At 44.9% G+C, this 20,016-nt stretch overlaps 2 protein-coding genes across 4 annotated transcripts in view; one reads left to right on the forward strand and one right to left on the reverse strand.

Moving 5' to 3' along the window:
* The window catches only part of PIH1D1 (PIH1 domain containing 1), a 37,467-nt gene extending 26,534 nt beyond the window's left edge, over window positions 1-10,933 (forward strand). For all 3 annotated transcript variants that reach the window (XM_073570995.1, XM_073570997.1, XM_073570996.1), the window contains exons 7-11: window positions 8,114-8,210; window positions 8,562-8,609; window positions 9,003-9,093; window positions 9,835-9,978; window positions 10,738-10,933. In XM_073570995.1, coding sequence (XP_073427096.1) covers window positions 8,114-8,210; window positions 8,562-8,609; window positions 9,003-9,093; window positions 9,835-9,978; window positions 10,738-10,773 — 416 coding nt within the window. In that variant the 3' untranslated portion in view covers window positions 10,774-10,933. The remainder of the gene's footprint in view (window positions 1-8,113; window positions 8,211-8,561; window positions 8,610-9,002; window positions 9,094-9,834; window positions 9,979-10,737) is intronic.
* A 1,609-nt stretch (window positions 10,934-12,542) lies between these two features.
* On the reverse strand, window positions 12,543-19,756 carry LOC141085551 (prolactin-like). Its single transcript, XM_073570999.1, has 4 exons — window positions 19,570-19,756; window positions 14,640-14,747; window positions 13,429-13,590; window positions 12,543-12,760 (listed from the first exon to the last, which is right to left on the reverse strand). Exons 1-4 carry the CDS (start codon window positions 19,717-19,719, stop codon window positions 12,578-12,580), a joined length of 603 nt encoding a protein of 200 aa, XP_073427100.1. The 5' UTR covers window positions 19,720-19,756; the 3' UTR covers window positions 12,543-12,577.
* Between the last annotated feature and the right edge of the window lie 260 nt (window positions 19,757-20,016).

The following is a 20,016-nucleotide window of genomic DNA, read 5'->3' on the forward strand; positions in this document are numbered from 1 at the left end:
GATAAGGTTAATATGGTAAACCTGGTATGGCTTCCGTCTTCCGGGTTGGTGGATCTTGTAGTTTACGTCTCCCAGCTTCTCCACCACCTCATATGGCCCTTGCCACTTGGCCAAGAACTTACTTTCCACCGTCGGGATTAGCACGAGAACTCGGTCTCCCGGATTGAACTGCCTCACTCTGGCTGACCGGTTGTAGACCCTGGCCTGAGCCTTTTGTGCCTGGCGGAGATGTTCTTTAACAATGGGCATCACCTTCGCAACCCTCTGCTGCATCAGTGCCACATGCTCAATGACGCTTCTGTGGGGCGTGACTTCGGCTTCCCAGGTTTCCTTGGCTATATCTAGGAGACCTCGTGGATGCCGGCCGTACAGAAGCTCGAAGGGGGAGAACCCCGTGGAGGCCTGGGGAACTTCACGGATATAAAACAGTAAATACGGTAGGAAACAATCCCAGTCTCTACCATCTTCCTCTATGACTTTTCTCAGCATGCTCTTCAGTGTCTTGTTAAACCTCTCAACAAGGCCATCTGACTGCGGATGGTACACTGAAGTCCTTAACTGGGAAATTTGCAAGACTCTGCACAATTCTCTCATCACTTTGCTCATAAAAGGTGTCCCCTGGTCGGTCAGGATCTCCTTCGGCAAACCCGTCCGGGAAAACACATGGACCAGCTCACGGGCTATACTCTTCGCGGAGGAGTTTCTCAGGGGAATGGCCTCAGGATAGCGTGTGGCATAGTCCAGGATGACTAATATATACTGATGCCCCCTAGCTGATTTAACTAAGGGACCGACCAAGTCCATGGCAATTCTCTCAAATGGCACCTCAATAATGGGCAGTGGCACAAGAGGGTTCCGAAAATGAGATGTGGGGGCAGTTAACTGACATGTCGGGCAGGACCTGCAATAGTTTACTATTTCCCGGTGACACCCAGGCCAATAGAACCTCTGTACAACCCGTTCCTGGGTTTTTTCCACCTCCAGGTGTCCCCCCAAGATGTGTGAATGGGCCATGTCCAACACTTTTCGTCTATAGGGGCCTGGTACTATTAACTGCTCTGCCACCTCCTCCCTTATTTTCGTGACCCGGTACAACAATTCCCCACTCAACATAAAATGGGGAAACCTTGTGTCTGCTCCTGGCTCTTGTGCAACCCCATTAATGACGGTGACATTGTTAAAGGCTTCCCTTAGTGTGGGGTCCCTATGTTGGGCAGTCCCAAAATTCTCCCCGGCCACCCCTAACTCCGGGATGTCAGGTACAGGGGACCCTTCCTCTTCATCCCCAACAAGGACACATAAAGGAAAGTCGTCTGCCTCTGGTGGTGGCGATACCTCAGTGGGTTGGATTGGTTCCCTGCTCTTGCTAGCACACTCAGAACCCCTCCCCCACAGATCCCAAAACAGACAGAAATCCCGGCCAATAATTATGGGATGCAACAAGTCTCGAACAACACCAACTTCATGCGACTCGGTGCCATGCGCCGTTTCAATCTTCACCCTAGCCATAGGGTAGTCCTTTGCATCGCCATGTATGCACCGAACACCAATCTTTTTACCCGGGAGTATGTTTAGAGGAAAACTGGCCCTCACAAGGGTCACCAAGCTCCCGGAGTCCAGAAGCGCCATTGCTGCTCGATCGTTCACCTTCACGGGACACGCTTGTGGCCCCTTGTTAGGTAGCGAGTTCACACTGCAAGCTGGATATGCGTAGTATGAACTACGGCGTCCCATGCTGCAGTCCATCTGCTCGGTGGTCTGGGGACAACGGGCCGCTATATGTCCTGGCTCATGACATTTCCAGCAAATAACACCCGAGAGGACCTTGGGCACCGCCTCCCCCACCCCTTTTGACCTTGGACGCACCACGCCTTTTTGTGACTCCGCCCCCTGCTGGGACCCCCAATACGGAATGGGCTGCTTCCCCAGGGAACCTTCCATCCCCTGGTATCTCTCGACCAGCCCAACCAGTTCATCAGCATTTTGGGGATCACCCTGGGCAACCCAAGTCTGTAGAGGTCTCGGCAGAGAATGCACAAACCGATCCGTCACAACTCGCTCTACCGTCTGTGCCGGGGAAGCCGACTCTGGCTGCAGCCATTTCTGGACCAGGTGCAACAGGTCAAACATTTGGGAGCGCGGGGGTTTGTCCCGGTGATAGGCCCAACGATGCACTCTCTGTGCCCTGGTAGTCATTGTTACCCCCAAGCGGGCGAGAATTTCCGCTTTTAATTTGGGATACTCTCTGGCATCTTGTACCGTCAGGTCAAAGTACGCCTTCTGGGGCTCCCCCGTTAGGTATGGGGCCAGTACCTCCGCCCACCGCTCTGGCTGAAGGTTTTTCCCTCTCAGCCACCCTTTCAAACACCGTCAGGAAGGCCTCAACATCATCCTCAGGGGTCATTTTCTGTAATGCGCGTCTTACCGCCTTCTCGACGTCGGTGGCATCAGCCCGACCTGGGGTTGGGGCGCTCGTCCTGCCCTCCTGGATGGCGGTTGCCAGAAGCTGCATCTGCTGCCGTTGTTCCTGCTGGCTCTGCTGGAACTGCTGCCGCTGCTCCTGCTGGCCTTGCTGGATCTGCTGTAACAACAGCTTGTTGGTTTCCTGCTGCAGTGCCTGGGACTGGACCAGGTGTTTCAGCAGGTCCTCCATGATTCCCGGCAGTACTTGTTGCCCCGCTGCAAACTTCACCCAGGACATGCAGCAACTGTCTCAAGTCTCTGCTGGGACCGCTGCCCGCATTCTCCACCAATTGTGGGGATGTGGCTCGCTTAGGTGCAGCGGGAGACAAATATGAGACAGGTTCTTCAACAGTGCTTGCGGTTTATTCACTGCATAAACGCACAAGGCAACGTAACACCAAACAAATAGCCTTTTAGCTCAGACAAAATAACACAAAATGTCCGTAGTTGTAGACTCAGAGCAGGAGTCTCAGCACACATGGGAGGCTTAGTCCTCCCCACACACAACTCCCTGGTTCAGGAGCAGGTCACATTATAAGGCTGTTGCCACACCCACAAACTCAGCAGCTGACTGGTCACCTGACTGTGACCTCACCACAGGTCCTTCAAACAACCACAATAATATCTGGTACGCTTTACTTATGCCTTACATTATAGAGACAAGCCATTTATGAGGCACATATCTCCCATCAATTACACGACCCTTAGCCCTGCCACAATATGTATAGATATTTATAAATATGTATATAGGCAAAATTGACTAAAACATGGCTCCTCCTTGTTCTCTGTAATCCAAACTGAGGGAGCGAGTGGGGCCCCCCAATTTATCTCTGTAGGTTTTCTGTTCCTAGAGGCGGATCCTCTCTCTCAGTGAGTGCTGTTGTGGACTCTACAAAAGAGTATTACCGGTAAGAAATCCAGTTTTTTACGCGTACTGGATTTGGCAATTATGAGTATACAACGCAGTACATATGAGTGTAGTGCCCCAAGGGTGCTAAATAGTACCCTCTCGTGTCTGCCAGGCAGGACCCCATGCCTCCTAACACTTCAAGCTTGTCTGGGGCATCCGCAAGACCGAAGATGCTGACTGGTCCTTGCCTATACCCCCCTGCGCCGCCCGCCCTCCATAGCTGGTCGTTCAGGGGTAGGAAGACTGAGGATGCGGACCAGTCCTCGCCACTACACCCTAGCCCGCTCGCCCTCCAGAGCCAGACGTTAAGGATGGGAAGATAGTGTCGGCACCTTATAGCCGCCTGACATAGTGCCCCGGGACCAGGTACCCTCCAACCGCCTGTACCTCCGGGATGTCTGATGACCGTCTTCATTATCGTGCTGCAAAGATGGATTCTGGGGCATTCAGGACAGGTATCTCTGTGTGACTTGATCCCCAGAAGCGCAGGAACTCAACGCGCCCTTTTTTCCTTAATGGGGTTGTCCGGGCTTTTCAAATAATCTCAGTGCATATCTGGGCTGCAGAATGTTGACAATAATTAATTTACCTTCTGTGGCCAGTTTGCAGCGTTTGCTAGATATCATCTCTTGCTTGTAAGAAAAACGTCCAGGGGGGGTGTGTTCCGGCATTGAAATGAGAACTGGTTGTTTCTTCCTCAATAGTTTCACTTTCCATAGATCACTGTTCAGTGTGTGTCTGGGGGAGGAGCAGCTGGGTAGTCCTGCTCTCTGCACTGAGGCTGCTAGAGGGGGAGGATTTGTTACTGTGTGAGGAGGACTTGTTCATGTGGTCGAAGAGGGCCTGTTGCTATGGAGGGTGGGGTTGTTGGTATAGAGGGCATGTTTTTAGTAGAGTAGGAGGAAACGACCAGTTCTCATTTCAATGCCAGAACACACCCCCCTGACGGCTTTCTTACAAGCAAGAGATGATATTTAGCAAACCCTGCAAACTGGCCACAGAAGGTAAATTACTTATTGTCAGCATTCTGCAGCCCAGATATGCACTGAGATTATGTGAAAAGCCCGGACAACCCCTTTAATGCTGACTGCTAAGCACCATATTTTTTTTTCCCTGAGTATCATGAGCAGACATCCACGTGCTGTACTGCAGTGTTTGGCCCAGACGCCCCGTCTAGACGCTCTGCCTATATGTTTCAATTTCGTTCCCTCTCAGTCGTTGAGAGCTTGTGACTCAGCAACTTATAGCACCTGTGTCTCTAATGTTATATAAAAAAAAAAAAGTTCATGACTACAGGACACACTTTTATTTTAGGCTACTTTCACACTAAGCTCCGCCCCTGGCCACGCCTCCTCCGGTCAGCTCCTCCTATGGTCTCATGACGCTGCATGCGACCTGCGTCCCCAATATTTAGCGTTGGGCACGCAGGCCGTGCGCTGGTATGCTTTTGCTGGCTCATGCACCCTTTTGGCGCTGCACTGAGTGCACCAAAATGTAACACAATGCATTTGTCGCACGTCGGTGCAGCGCCAAAAGGGTGCATGCGCCGGCAAAAGCATACCAGCGTACGGCCTGCGTACCCAACGCTAAATATAGGGGACACAGGTCGCATGCAGCGTCATACGACCATAGGAGGAGCTGACCGGAGGAGGCGCAGCCAGGGGCGAGCTTAGCGGCCGCCCTGCGCCTCATAACGCAAGTGTGAAACCAGCCTTAGACAGACATGGTTGTCCTTTGTCTGTGTATGCAACATCTTATAGTCCTTCCCAATGTAGCTCTTAGAGACTCTCTATTTCGGTTAGGTATCCAGACCTCGACTGCAGCAATGGAGTGTTTTTTTTCCCCTATGCCCACCAGCTTTTCCATCCATGGGGAATTAGACTTTAGGTGGTATAGGAACAACAGCACTAGTGTTTGGTCCCCTACCCAGTAAGGCTGGTTTCACATTAGCGTTTTTTTGCGCAGCGCATCGTGCGCAAGCGTCATGCGTACCTATGTTTAACATGGAGTACGCATGGTCTTGCGTTTGCATGCTTTCATCTGCGTTTTCGTGCGCATGCATTTTTCAAGGTGTGCGTCTAGACGCGCCAGACCGCAACCTGTTGCATTTTTGGGTCCTCCCAAAGGCATCAAAAAACACATGCATTCGCTTGCCACCGGAATGCGTCATAACGCATTACAGTCTATGGGAATGCAGGCGTGTGCATGGACATGCGTACGCCTGCGTTTGCGTACGCATGCGTTTTACGAGTAAACGTGTAGAAACGGGTTTAACACCTAGAGAACGAATGCGCATAAAAAATGCAAACGCATGCAAAAACGCATGATGCGTTTTTGCATGCGTTTCTACTTGCGCACAAAGACGCAAATGTGAATCTAGCTTAAGTCTGATGTACCTTTTACCACGTACCTCATTGTCAATCACAGCTGCAGTCCACATTTTCTGACCACTATCTAGTGTATCAGATTCACCATTTACCATGTACCTCCTGGTCAATTACAGCAGCAGTACTAGTGTTCTGTCCACCATTCAGTGAGCCAAATGCACCATCTACCACATACCTAATGGTCGACTGCAGCAGCTGTACTAGTGTTCTGTCCACCATTCAGTGAGCCAGATGCACCATCTACCACATACCTAATGTTCGAATGTAGCAATGGTCCATGTACTTCCTGGTCGATTGCAGCAGCGGCACAAATGTTCTATCCACCATTCGGTGAGTCAGATATACCATCTACTACGTACCTAATGGTCGAATGTAGCAATGGTCCATGTCTCAAGCCCACTATCCAGTGAGTCAGACGAACCATTTACCACGCACCATGTAGTGACTCAGATGCACTACCTGTCACGTTCCTAATGGTCGTTTGCAGCGGTGGTCCACATTTCCTGCCCACTTTCCAGTAAGTCAGATGTACCATTTAACATGTATCTCATGTTGAGTGACCGCAGCGGTCCCTGTTTCCTGCCCACCATCCAGTGACTCAGATGCAGCATCTATCAAGATCCTCATGGTCATTTGCAGCAGTGGTCCACGTTTTCCTGCCCACTATCCAGTTAGTAAGATGTACCATTTAACATGTATCTCCTGTTCAGTGACAGCAGCGGTCCACGTTTCCCGTTGCCCGTACCCATTACCTACCTTAACACTGATCCCTAGGGCGGTCCTGAGGATCAAGACTGAGGGAGTGCCCATCATTCTCGGCACCCCAGAAGACTTGGGTATGCAGAAGTAATCAACTTCCTCACAGACACTCCGTAGAAACTCCTGGATCTTCCAGATCTTCTCTCGCAGAGTTCTATGTTACACCAGAATTCTCTGTCACTCTATTTAAAAAAGCATGACTAAGACCATGTTTCTGAAATCAGCCGATTTCTCTGAACAGGTTTTCCAGACCATGTTCAAAACTATGAAGCCTTCCTTTTCTCGCATTTCCCATCATTCGTCGAAAATCTTTCCGCTGGTGTGTAACTAGTCAGACCTCCCCAAGGGTCTTTAATCTGTTTCCATTTTGCTCTTCTTACATTTGAGTCTGAGATCTGGCCTCTCCTTCAGTTTTTTCAAGAGACAGGTATTTGCTTTTTCCATCCCTTTTTGAAAGATTTTAATTTCTCGCCTGCAAATCTCACATGAGTTTCCAAACTCTCAGGTCTCTTGTTCCTCCTTATCTAGGGTGTCACCAGGACAAGGTAGTGTTACATCTGATACCATACTTTCTCCCTAAGGTGGCTTTTTGTATTTCTCCCCAATGAGAATGTCCTTTTTTGCTCTTTCATTATCAAGAATGGTCTCTAAACAAACTGGACCTGGTAGAATTCTCTGTAGCTATTTTCCCAGGACAGCACCAATCAAATGTGCAGATTCACTGTTCTTAATCCCAGAATGTACTCATAAAGGTCTTGGCTGTTTCCAAGTCAATCAAGGCCTGCTGGGATCACTCTGCTATGCTGAAGCCTACTGACTAATGGACAGATCGCATCCATTTAAGGTCACCACTCGCTCCTCTCGCTGAGTGGGAGGCCTTCTCTGTCACCCACCGACAGGCGTTGGTCTTGTAGATTTCGTAGACTGCTACATAGTCTTCCTGTCATACCTTTGTCAAGTCCTACAAGGTTCACATATAGGTTTAGTCATATGCAAATCTCTGTAGAATGGTCCTGCAAGCAGCAGTGACCCGAGCTCTGATTTGACGGTACCACCTTTACCCACCCTTGGGACTGCTTTTGGACGTCCCATGGTTTCCTGTTTCCCCCAAAGAAGCGATAGAGAAATGAAGATTTTGGGTACTCACCGTAAAATCTTTTTCTTGGAGCCTTCATTGGGGGACACAGCACCCGCCCTATTTTATTGTTAGTTGTGGTTATGTTATGATGGTTGTATACCTGTTGCTTCTCCTACTGCTTTCTCACTAACTGATGAGCTTCCTGCCAATTGATGGGTATATGCTGCTGGGGAGGAGCTAACTTTTTTTTGCATAGTGTCAACCTCCTAGTGGCAGCAGCATACATCCATGGTTTCCTGTGTCCCCCGTTGAAGGCTTCGAGAAAGAGATTTTATGGTGAGTACCCAAAATCTTCATTTTCTGGCAATTCTACTTGAGAAACGTTCTCTTCTGGGGCAAATTAAGACCCTTTTTAATGAAGCAAGGAATAAATGGTCCAGATATTGTTCTGTGTGATAGAAGAGGTATCTTTTTATTGCAGTGATAAGGAACTATTCATCTATGTCTTCTCTCCAGAGTGGAAAATGCTGAAAAATCGGAAGTTCCTGGGATCCATTTTTGACCAGAATATCAGAAGCAAATCAAAACCGATGATTCAGGAAATGGACATTGGGTAAGATTTGGTTAAATCACAACTTAGCGACCTCTAAAATACAATTCTCCTGGGTACAATTTGTAAATGACAACATGCAAATTCAGAGCTGGCTGCTGTTGAGCATTGGCGGCTACTTCTCTCACTCGTCCATGGTTAACCATTCATTTTGACCGGGGTCTCGTAATATCACATTTCCTCTAGGGACTGGCGCCACTCCTTCTGGTGATAGGTTATACCTGACAGGTGGGGAATTTGCTGCTTTCATTTACAGAATGTCTTTTCATGATGCAAGAACAATGTGGATATTGTGGGGGTTTTTTTGTGTGTGGTTTTGTTTAGCCATTATTTGCTTTTATTTTGTTTCTACAGACCCACCCAGCTAACTCCAAGCAAGTCCCTCATCTCAGAAGTTGAAAGGTTTGGGTTACTTTGAAGTTTAATACATGCTTTTATACATTTTAAGATGTAGGGTCCAACCTCTTGGACTCCCAAGAATAAGGGGGCTGCAGCCCTTAAGTAACCAAGCTTCCCTTTTTAAAGACTGTGCTGGTGGGGCAGCTACCCGGACATCCACTGTGCAGAAGAACTACAGCTGAGCCTATTCACTTTACTGGATCTATGCTGTCGTGCTGCACAGTGGAGGCCGTGACACCGCTGTGCAACGAAAGACTGTGAAAGGGCTGCCACTCGACATCAGCACCGGCGCCCCCATCATTATTAGAATCGGTGATGGTCCCAACAGATCATAAATTGATCATAACCAGATATCGTACTTACTAAAGTTGCTTTAAGGATTTTTTTTTTTTTTAGTTCACCCATGAAACCAGATTACACAATTGTGGCGGAACCTCCTGAAGGACACCCAAGTTTTCTGGTGGCTGAAATATCTTTACCTAAAGTGGTAAGACCCTCAGATGTGGTTTTAGATTGTGATCTTCCTGCTTTTCATGTGATTTCCAATAGTCTTACCTTTAAAAGTACGTGCCAACCTCATGCTCCAGATCCTCCTCTGTTGTTTTTTATCATCACACAGTTCTGATGTGTCCACAGTAACCAATGGCCGTTAGCTGTGACACATTTGCTGGATGATAACAAAATATATATAATATACTATGGTGGATTGTTTGCGTGCTGTTGGTGTAGGGAAGAAGACCTCTTTAAAGTTACTTACTAATTTTAGTACAGATAAATTATGGGGGGCCCCTAGTCTGGTAAGTGCTTCATCCCAAAGTCCGTCTGATTCGCATTGGATGGGGCTGTTGAGGGCTACCTGACCCCTAATTGTAAAGCTAAGCCTTTTCTTTGAGATGTACAGACTGAGAATACTCGGATGATGTATGTGTTTAAGTCGAGCTGATTAGGTTCAGGTTTCTCAACCCTCAGTTGGTGCAAAAAAGAGAGGCGCATGCTTACTCCAATAGTGCAGAACACATTGCTCTTGATTTCTTCTATATTAATACAGCATTTGGGGGAACCGCAAACCTGAGTGCATAGAATATGCTTTAAATATTTAGATTTTTCTCATAGCAATGTCACAAGATCAGATTTTTGGCCACTGGGTGGTTAGTTTTGCTGTAGAGAAGCTGTGGTCTGCTTCAGCAACATGAGCATTGTTACTACTACTACGGTCTTCTTATTACAGTCTTCTACTAGATCTCTTGTGTTGGATTTGGGTGAAGACAGAATAGTCTTAGTCGGACGTCCCGATTTGTATCATCTAGACGTCTTCATTCCTTACAATATCAGCCAAGAACAAAGCGGGGCTCAGTTCAACAAGGACAGTAAGGTGAGAAAGTGGACATAGTGTTCATTATGAAATCTTCTTAAAAGGGTTCTCTGAGGAAATGTGTAAAACAGAATTTGTCTAAATTCTAAATACATATACATTTATGTAGCAAAAATAAATAGTTTTAATATTCGGGGATAATAATTGCATATGGGGATAATGGCCAACGATTTCAGGCAGCAGCAATCCATCCTAGGCTGCGGGCTTAAGATGGGTTGCGTGAAGGAAACCTGTTAGAGACGGACGTCTCTGAGCTACTGCGTGAGTAAGATCCTGCCGGCATCGTGAACACACGTCTATCTCACCGACTGGCTGAGCACTAACATTAGTGTTGAGCAGAATGATGTCCCTTTCAGTAATTATACAATTGTAACACAAACCACACACAGTGTTTCCTACAGATGTTGTGAGTCGGTTTGAAGGCCGCAATCTGAGGGCGCAGGATAGGAGCCCTGCGAAGTACCTCTTGCCTTTTGGCTCCTCTTTTGTTGCATTGTTATCGTTGCTGCGTGATGCACATGTAACATCGCGCCAGGCTGGATGATCAAAAAACAAACCGAGGATGCAATTCAGTCACCGATTACTGGACTGATAAGCACCATCATCAGCATCTCACATGACCATGCACATTAGACGAATATGTGGCATCCCAACATTTCCCCCTATGAGTATGGGAGTAGAAGGATCATTGAACAAGTTGTATATTTCATAACGCAAACCATGTATCTGTCATTGGCTCCAACATGACTTCTTTTTCAGGTGCTGACGATCACAATGCCGGTCCAGCCAGCATAGCGGTGGGCTCAGAAGATCAGCTTTGGAAACCGCTCCTCCTATATAGATCCAGTGGATCCGACCTGCATTCGCTCTGGTTTCCATTAGTGTCAACCATTGTATGGCTGCAATCTATGTGGACTTCAGTATGACACCAGAATAAATTTTTGACTTTCTTACACTTGCCGTGTACATTTCTCAAGGGAGGGTTCAGGTAATGTGTTTTGTTGAGTTTTTTTTTTTTATTTCTACTGTAATATTGCAGAATATCTGTGGAAAAGTCTTGACAAATAATTTGCATTGAATAGGTTGACAATCTACAGTGTAATATGGATTTTTAGGAATTTCAGTTTTGCATCACGTCTGGATTTTGTAGCAGGTACCCCTTTAAATGGAATCTGTCACCAGGTTTTTTTCTGCCCTGAGAGCAGCATAACGTAGGGGCAAAGACCCCGATGCAAACGATGTGTCACTTACTGGGCTGCTTAGTGTTAATTTGATACAATCACTTTTTTTCTGCTGCAGATCTAGCAGTGCTCTCAATGCTGAGCCCTTTATAACCCCCACCCACAACACTGATTGGCCACTTTCTGTCTACAATGTACATAAACTGCCAGTCAATGTTGTGGGGCGTGGTTGGACTACATGGCAGCAGGTTTACTAGTCCTCTAGTGATAATCTTCTGCTGATAAACTGACTTTTATGAAAACTACGAGAAGCAGTCCAGTAAGTGACAGATCACTGGAATCAGAGTCTCTGTCTCTACATTATGCTTCTCTCAGAATAAGTAACTGAAATCTGGTGACAGATTCCCTTTAAAAATAGCTGAAATGGCTCCTGGACACCAGAGAAGGAAAACTTTATTCAAACTGTTTCCTAAGTAGAAAAGACAAGTATACACCACTTTATCATTCAGTTTGAAGCTATCCATTGGATAGATTGCTGTGTCGTGTGGGCTTAGGAGTGGATCCCCCATCATACACAGCCAATCTCCGCAGCGGCCACAGCGGAGCTTGAATATCTGCTGTTTAACAATTTATATGCCGTCAATTACTGGCAAGTTAAATAGCGCAATCGCCGGCACGTTAGCTGATCATTCATGTCGGTAGCAGATACACACTTATGTGTGAATAGGCCCTTATAGAAATCAATCAATAGAACGTATACCTGTGTATCCACGTTTATCTTTTGCATCAATTTTAAGAGGTATTCATACTATATTATTCCAGGATGTGATTGTTGGGGGTCTGACTGCCTGATTTAGAAAGAAGTGGCTGCATTGTTTTGTTTTTTCCACGCTCCCAGTTCACAATTTGAGATTTGATGGACTTTTTTTTTTTTTTTTTTGCACTATGGGTGGGTAAATGGTAGCACAGCTGTGCAAGAAAAAGAAACTGATAGGCTCCCCATTCCTTTTATTCTCCGGATCGGTGGTGGAATTAGAGGTTGGACCATCGCCGATCAAACTATTATATCCTAGCAATGTGCCATAGCATTGTATATCGAGTTAATTGCTTTCCTGGCAGTTTCCATGATCCTCTATTACTCACCTGCTGTATAGACTGTATATAAAATGACAACACGTAAGAAATATTAATACTTTATATAACTAAATTTAGTACAATTAGCAATTTAATAATTACATTAATAATTAAATTAATATTTTAGTAATTTAATTAAATTAATGTAATTAATGATCTCATAAAAAAAAAAAACAGGTTGGAAAACAAACTCTCAAATAGTTGTTTTTTTATTTGTATATCAATCTAAAATTGTACACTTTGAGGCACAAGAAATAAATGTTGGCATATAATTTATAATGTCCCTAGCAGTTGGCGTGAATCAGGCGACATCGGAGGATCTTCAAGTAGCTGTCAATTTTGTGTGAATCTCTGCGGAAACAGTGGAGCAAGTGGTAGACGGGGAACATGTAGGAATCGCCTTGTGGCGCTGTAACATCCACGGGACCAAACCACTGTGGATAATCCTCTTCTAGATCAGTCAGCATCTGAAATAAACAGTGGGTGATTGAGGGTGTACAATTTGGTTAGAGTAAAGGTACAATAGCGAATAACCCTACAATTGTTGTTTTAAAAATTGCCCAAAAGTTGTGCTTATTACTGCATTGCCACCAGTCACAAGCAAACTCAGTGTCTAAAAGTTGGACATTATTCCTATAGGAAAACATTAAAGGGAATCTGATCTGTCACCAGGATTTTGCAATTTAATCTGAGAGCAACATGATGTAGGTGCTGAGACCCTGAATCCAGCCATGTATCACTTATTAGGGTGTGTTTTACTGTTTCAATAAAATCAGCAGGAGATTATCAGTACAGGACTAGGTGCCTTGTGCCTGCTAGTCAACTTGCTCTGATTCATTGAACAGTGGTAGTATCAAAATGACAGCGCACAGAGCAGCAATTGATACATTGCCGAAATCAGGATCTCGGCCCCTACATCATGCTGCTCTCAGATTACACTGCAAAAACCTGGTGATAAATTCCCTCTAAAGGGAACTTATTGCCCATATTGCTGCCTGTCATCCCTTTTAGCAATTCTACGGTTTCCTCAGCCAGCTCTAGTTTTGTTTTATACTTTTTTTTTTTTAACCATTTAGCCTAAATTCATCACCTACGTTAAGGAAGAGAAGATGTGCGTGTTAATACTGCTGCTTACTCTTCCAGAGATCCTGTCTATTCCTCCTTGAAGAATCCTGGTGTGTTCCTCAGCTTCTTTCACTTTCTGCGCCATGTTATTTGGCGCCCCCATGGACAAGTACTGCAGGGGTTGGGTCCAAGAGCGCAATAATTTATTTATAAGGCTCAGCAAGTCTTCATGCTGTGGAAGCAGTAGACATTAGTAAGGAGGGAGATCGGAGTGAGGACATGTATAAAATCCTATACAGAAAAGAAAATATAGCAACAGTGAGGGAAGGGGAAAAGGGAGCATCAGCTCACCTGAATCCACTTGTCGGGAGTCACACGAGTGTGTTCGAATAATATGTTCAAGTCCCCGCAGCTGGATGTCTGGCGACGGTTCGACAGCTGCAACACATGCAGGGATTGTCTAACAGACAGGCAACCCCTGCATTGTGTTGCAGCTGTAGAACATCCACGAGACATGCAGCCACAGGGACTCGAATGTATTTTTCGAGCACGTCGAAGACATTCGGTTAGCACCGGAGCATGCTCAGATAACACCTCATCCGAGCACGTCTGCTCATCACTGTTAATAATCAGTAGTGTTATCATTAATTTCCCTGTCCTATCAAAACTCTACATTGTAAAGGAACAATTTGTTAGATGTACTGGCGCTTTAAATTTAAAGGGCATTTCCATCTGCACATACAATGAAGCCTTTTCAAAATATTTCATCTGGAACAAAACTCCATTGACAGATTTTCAGGCCCGCCATATAATATTCATTCCAGCGCTCCCACTGGAAGCCTACTTTCAGTTTTATTTTTGGGTGCTCACTAAATTGTGATTATAAAAGGGTTATCTTTATTTCAAGACCATAGCATTAAAATAGTTTTTTTTTTTTTTTTTTATAGATTACCAGTGTTAATATTGAATTTGGGATCTAAGGTAAATTTCTCATAGTGAGGAGGGACAAACCAGGCCTGGCATGTCAGAGAGAGGAGACTTATAAGCCATGCATGCTCCTCTAGTAATTTAAATGTGCAAATTGCCTCTTTAGAGGTAATTTGCATGTTTAATATGGAATCTATGATGTGTCACTGCCTGGTATTATCCCCTAATCTGTAACCTAGCATGCATTTATATTTTGAGCTACAATATGCACCTATGGCAGACTGCAAGATATGGATTTACACTGGACGTATCCGTATCACGTCCATGTCCGCGGATATTAATGGCTGTACTTACTTGCAGTTGCAGTGTCTGCTCCTTGTCCTCTGGAGTATTTAGGGTTGAGGTATGACAATTGTTCATTGCTTTAATGATAAGCTTCCGACCGCCTGAATATTGCTGATCCTTTAATTAAAAATTAGAGTTTTTTTTTTTTCTTTTTATTTAATTATTGATCAGTCTTTGCTAAGTTATGAACCTTTGTAATATACTCCATTACCTTCTCTTGCTTCCTTTTCTCCCAAACTCTATGCTGAAGGAGCTCTTTTAACTGCCTGGTTCATAGACTTTGTGCTGCTGTTTTGAACTCCAGGTCTAGCAAATATTTTTATCCTCTTACCGTTAATCATGCTCAGACATAAAAATTGTTTATATATAGTAGGGGGAAGAATAGCAGAGAAAGGTAAGAATATTTGCGAGAATTTCAGTTCAAAACAGCTGCTCTAAGGACATGAACCAGGCACTTAAAACAGCTCTTTCCCAACATAGAGTTTGGGAGAAAAGGAAATAAAATAAAGTAATGGAGCATATTACAAAGATTCATAAATTTGTAAAGACTGATTGTTATAGATATAATTGTAAAAATCTTTAAAGTTCTCATATTAACAGTGAAGCATGAAATACCTATCACCTCTAGCATCAGCTTGAACAAAAAGGCAAGCAGATTACTTTAAAGTTCCTTGTCCTCTTTTGCAAATTTATGACAGATATGAAAGACATATTTTCGGAGTTGTGGCGAACGTAACGCATTGTCTTAAGTCACTGCACAGCTGCGGCAACATCTCTAAAATTTATCAGATGGATGATGCTATCCATGCCATTTATTCTATGTAGAGAAAGGTGTAAACGTGATAGGGAAAAATGACAGTAATATCTCCTGCCTGGGACCTCAGGGAGGAAAGATATAGTGGAAGTTGGGGATCTCATAATTTTACAAAGAAGAGCTAGCTCCATCCCTGACCAACACTGTTATGAGTTACCGGAGGTGAGTTATGTGGAAGTGACTTGTGTTAATAAAAGCAAATACCGGCCTATGATCAGTGTCAGTCTGGGGAGACACAGTACGCTGTGGTGCTGTACTGTTACTCCCCAAAAAACAAAGAGCTCCCCTTCATAAGAGACAGAGCCACACAGCCCTCAATGTGTTATCCAGAGGTACTGACTACCATTAGGTACTGGGATGAGATCCTCAGACCCATTGTGAGACCATATGCAGGCACACTGGGCCCTGGGTTCCTTCTGGTGCATGACAAAGCTAGGGCTCATGTGGCAGAAGTGTGTCAGCAGTTCCTGCATGATGAAGGGATTGATCCTATGGACTGGCCTACCTGTTCACCAGACCTGAATTCAGTAGTGCACATCTGAGATGTCTCTTTCCTTCCACCAACGCCACGTTGCACCACAGATTATCCTGAAGTTAATTGATACTTTAATTCAGGTCTGGGAAGGAGATCCCTCAGGAGAACATTCACCACCTCATCAGAAGCATGCCCAGGCATTGTAGGGAGGTCATACAGTTATGTGGAGGCCACAAACACTGCTGAGCATCATTTCCTGTTCTTGAGGCATTTCCACTGAAGTTGGATCAGCCTGTAATTTGATTTTCCACTTTGATTTTAAGTATCATTCCAAATCTAGACCTCTATGAGACATTAATTTTGATTTACATTGATCATTTTCATGTTTTATTGCTCTTGAAGGGAACCAGTCACCCCCTTCAGGCGTTTTTAAGTAAAAGAGCCACCTTGTGCAGCACTAATGCTGCATTCTGTCAAGGTGGCTCTTTTACTTAGCGTCCCTTCCACCGCAGAAATAATCGTTTTTAAAATTGTTCAAAAATACCTGGAATTTGACAGGTGGGGCAGGTCTTTCCCCCTCTGACAGACGCCTCGCATACATCATTCGTTTCTTATTTGGTGCCGCCTCCTCAGTGTTCTTTTGAAATGCTGGCGCCTGCGCTGTACTATAGTTTCGTGGGCATGCGCAGTTAGCGCTGCTCGGCGTGTCCAAGCTCTGAGATCACATCCTGGCCTTCATGTCGCGCGGCCACAGTAGTTCTCTGCGGCTCTCATGCCCAAGATTCCCAGCCCCGCAGTGTGAATAAATCATAAGCGACTGCGGGGCGGGATCTGTGGCTGCGCGATACGAAGGCAAGGATGTGATCTCAGAGCTTGGGCACGTCGAGCAGCGCTAACTGCGCATGCCCACGAAACTAAAGTACAGCGCAGGCTCCAGCATTTCAAAAGAACAGCGAGGAGGCGGGGCCAAATACGAAATTACTGATGTATGTGAGGCGTCTGTTAGAGGGGGAAAGACCTGCCCCCCTGTCAAATTTCAGGTATTTTTGAACAATTTTAAAAATGATTATTTCTGCGGTGGAAGGGACGCTAAGGAAAAGAGCCACCTTGACAGAATGCAGCATTAGTGCTGCACAAGGTGGCTCTTTTACTTAAAAACGCCTGGAGGGGGTGACAGGTTCCCTTTAATGCATTCCACTATGTAATGAATAAAGATTTGCATGTAGAATATTTCATTCAGTGATATCTGGGATTTTAGTGTTCCCTTTATTTTTCGTATCACCCATGACAGCACCAATGAGAGAGATCTGCCCTTCAAGGACAGGGAACCTGTAAGATAAAAAATGGCGGCTCCTCTCTCCGCAGCAGTGGTTTCCTGTCCTTGACGGGTAGAGCCTTTACCTGTATTTAGCTGAAGGGTCCATGAAGCTAGTTACATTAAAAACCATACTCTTAGTAGCCCCGACATTGACGTGGAGAATCAGTGACATTCAGGCCCTTTCAGTAGATCCTCCCTTTACTATGGTAATAGATGATTGGCAGGATCAGGCTTTAAGACTACCATATCTGCCTAAAGTAGTGTCTAGATTCCATAGGTCACAGGAGATATCTCTACCTTCCTTCTGTCCTAACCCGAAGAATTATAGGGAAAAGAAATTCCACACCCTAGATGTCAGGAGGTGCCTCCTTCACTATTTACAGGCAACAAAATCTGGAGAAAGGATAGGGCTCTGTTTATCTCCTTCCAGGGTTCTAGGAAGGGGACAGGAGCCTCGAAGGGTACTCTATCCAGGTGGATAAGGGAAGCTATCAAGTTGACCTATGTGGGTGTGGGAAGACCAGTCCCGGACGACCTGAGGGCCCACTCTACAAGGGCAATGGCAACATTGTGGGCTGAAAGAGCAGACGTATCCATTGAGGCGGCTACTTGGTCTTCACCTTCCACCTTCTATAGTCTCTATAGACTGGATCTTTCTGCCTCTTCTGATCTCACGTTTGGGAAAATGGTTCTACAAGCTGTGGTCCCTCCCTGATAGAGTAATTATCTGTAATTCTCTCGTTGGTGCTGTCATGGGTGATAGGAAAACACGTATATTAATTATCGGTAATGTGTTTTTATGAAACCCATGACAGTACCCTTTATATTTCCTCCTGTTACTAAGGCTATGTGCATACTTTGCGGATTCTGCTGCGTTTCCGCAGCGTTTTTGGCCCTGCGGAAACACAACAGTTCCGCAGACATGGTACAGTGCCATGTTAGCCTATGGCAATTTAAAATCCGCTGTGCTCACGCTGCGTTTTTTTCCGCGCGGTTTACAAACTGCAGCATGTCAATTGTTTGTGGATTCCGCAGCGGTTACACACCTTTAACATAGTAGAGGTGTGAAACCACAGGCTAATCCGCAGGAAAACCGCAGGTCACTTTACCTGCGGATCCGCCTGGAAAAACCCACAGGTGAATCCGCAGCGTGTGCACATAGCCTAAGTCTTCACCCTTTGGTTGGTGGGTCGTTGTATATAGTTTTCTACTTATGGTGGGTTTGAAGATAATTGATATAGTCGATAAAGTTGTATAAATATGTATATATTCTGTTTGTGTGTACACTAACCCAGAGGTTCTCTCATGCTCTAATCCACTGATACAGAGAGAGGAGCCGCCCTTTTTATCTTAAAGATTCCCTGTCCTTGAAGGACGGATCCCCTCTCTCGTTGGTGCTGTCATGGGTTTCATAAAAACACTTTACTGGTAAATAATATACGTGTTTTTTGAGCAGTGTGTATATTATATGCTTTGGGATCGGAGGTGTATACACCATATAGTTACTGGGAGTTCCCCAATAACCGGCCTAGTAGTGGAAACAGCCGCGGCCTCGTCCATCACTCGTCAGTCAATTGCGTAATTGTCCTGACGATTGGAGGCAGCGGTGGGATCTGCGTGATCTCTGTGGTGTTCTTGACATTGGTTAATAACTGAATTTTAAAAAAAAGTTTGGTTTCTCTTTAAATGTTGAATATTTAGAACATTAGGTAGAAAAAAACCCTGGAAATAACAGAACAGAACCTTATCTACTCATTAGTCACAAGTTAGATTAAAACAATCCAGTAATAATTTTGCTAAATCCTAAGAGAACCATAAATTTAAATGAAAAATTATCTTTTGAGAAAAGTGTAAAAAATTAAAAACAAACTGTTCTGTTCTATTACGCATTTAGAAATATTACTGCGGTACATGATCGAGTACATGTATCAGAGTAGGTATAGCACGAAAGCTGACGCTCATCAGGGCGCCATATTTCTGAAGTAATGGAGCGAATTACGGCCTCTGCGCTGACGTTTGTGTAAGGAATTGCTCATGGTGTGTTTGTTATGAGGGTTCTTTCTTGATTCTTAGTCCTTGCTTATATTTGGATGACATTTTCAGGACTTTCAAACCAGTTAGTAGTTTTACACTTTACTACAATAGTCAACTTTTTTGGCATCTTGACAGGATAAGCCATAAATTTATGACAAAGATTCATGATTTATGGCGCATCTTGTGTGTATCCCCTCCATTGCTTTTCCTACTGGGTCCCCCCCCCCCCCAATATTGCTCTCACATCAGAGCTGATGATCTCATAGTTTAAAAAAAAACAAAACTTCCCGATACTTACAATGTCCTCAAACATCTCCGTAGACAAAGAATGGATATAATGCGAAAGTCTGATCGCTCTGTCGAATAGATCACTGAGCAGAACCTGACATTGGAGACTCCCTGGAGTGCAGATTGGGCTGGAGAAGACCACTTCCCTTGTCAGGCACATATTTAGTACCAGAAACACAAGTAGTAACTTTCCTGTATAAAATACAACAGATTATTTCATGGTTAAAAGATTTTGTTTTGTATTTGGGGCTAAAACTCATTTTTGAAATTGGATTTCATTAAAATTTCTGCATCTTTTGATTTTTACAGGTTGTTTGTTTCACTGTATATTTAACTGTGTTGTGTCCTGTGAACCATAGATCAGCTCAGAACAAGACAGATAAAAGAGATACACACTCTCTTGTCATTCAATATGAATAAGCTCATCTCAGTTAACTCTAGGCAGTGGAAGCAAATG

This window comes from Dendrobates tinctorius, unplaced genomic scaffold, assembly GCF_039654945.1.
Source record: "Dendrobates tinctorius isolate UK_male_01 unplaced genomic scaffold, ASM3965494v1 ptg000028l, whole genome shotgun sequence".
In the NCBI taxonomy this organism is placed as follows: domain Eukaryota; kingdom Metazoa; phylum Chordata; class Amphibia; order Anura; family Dendrobatidae; genus Dendrobates; species Dendrobates tinctorius.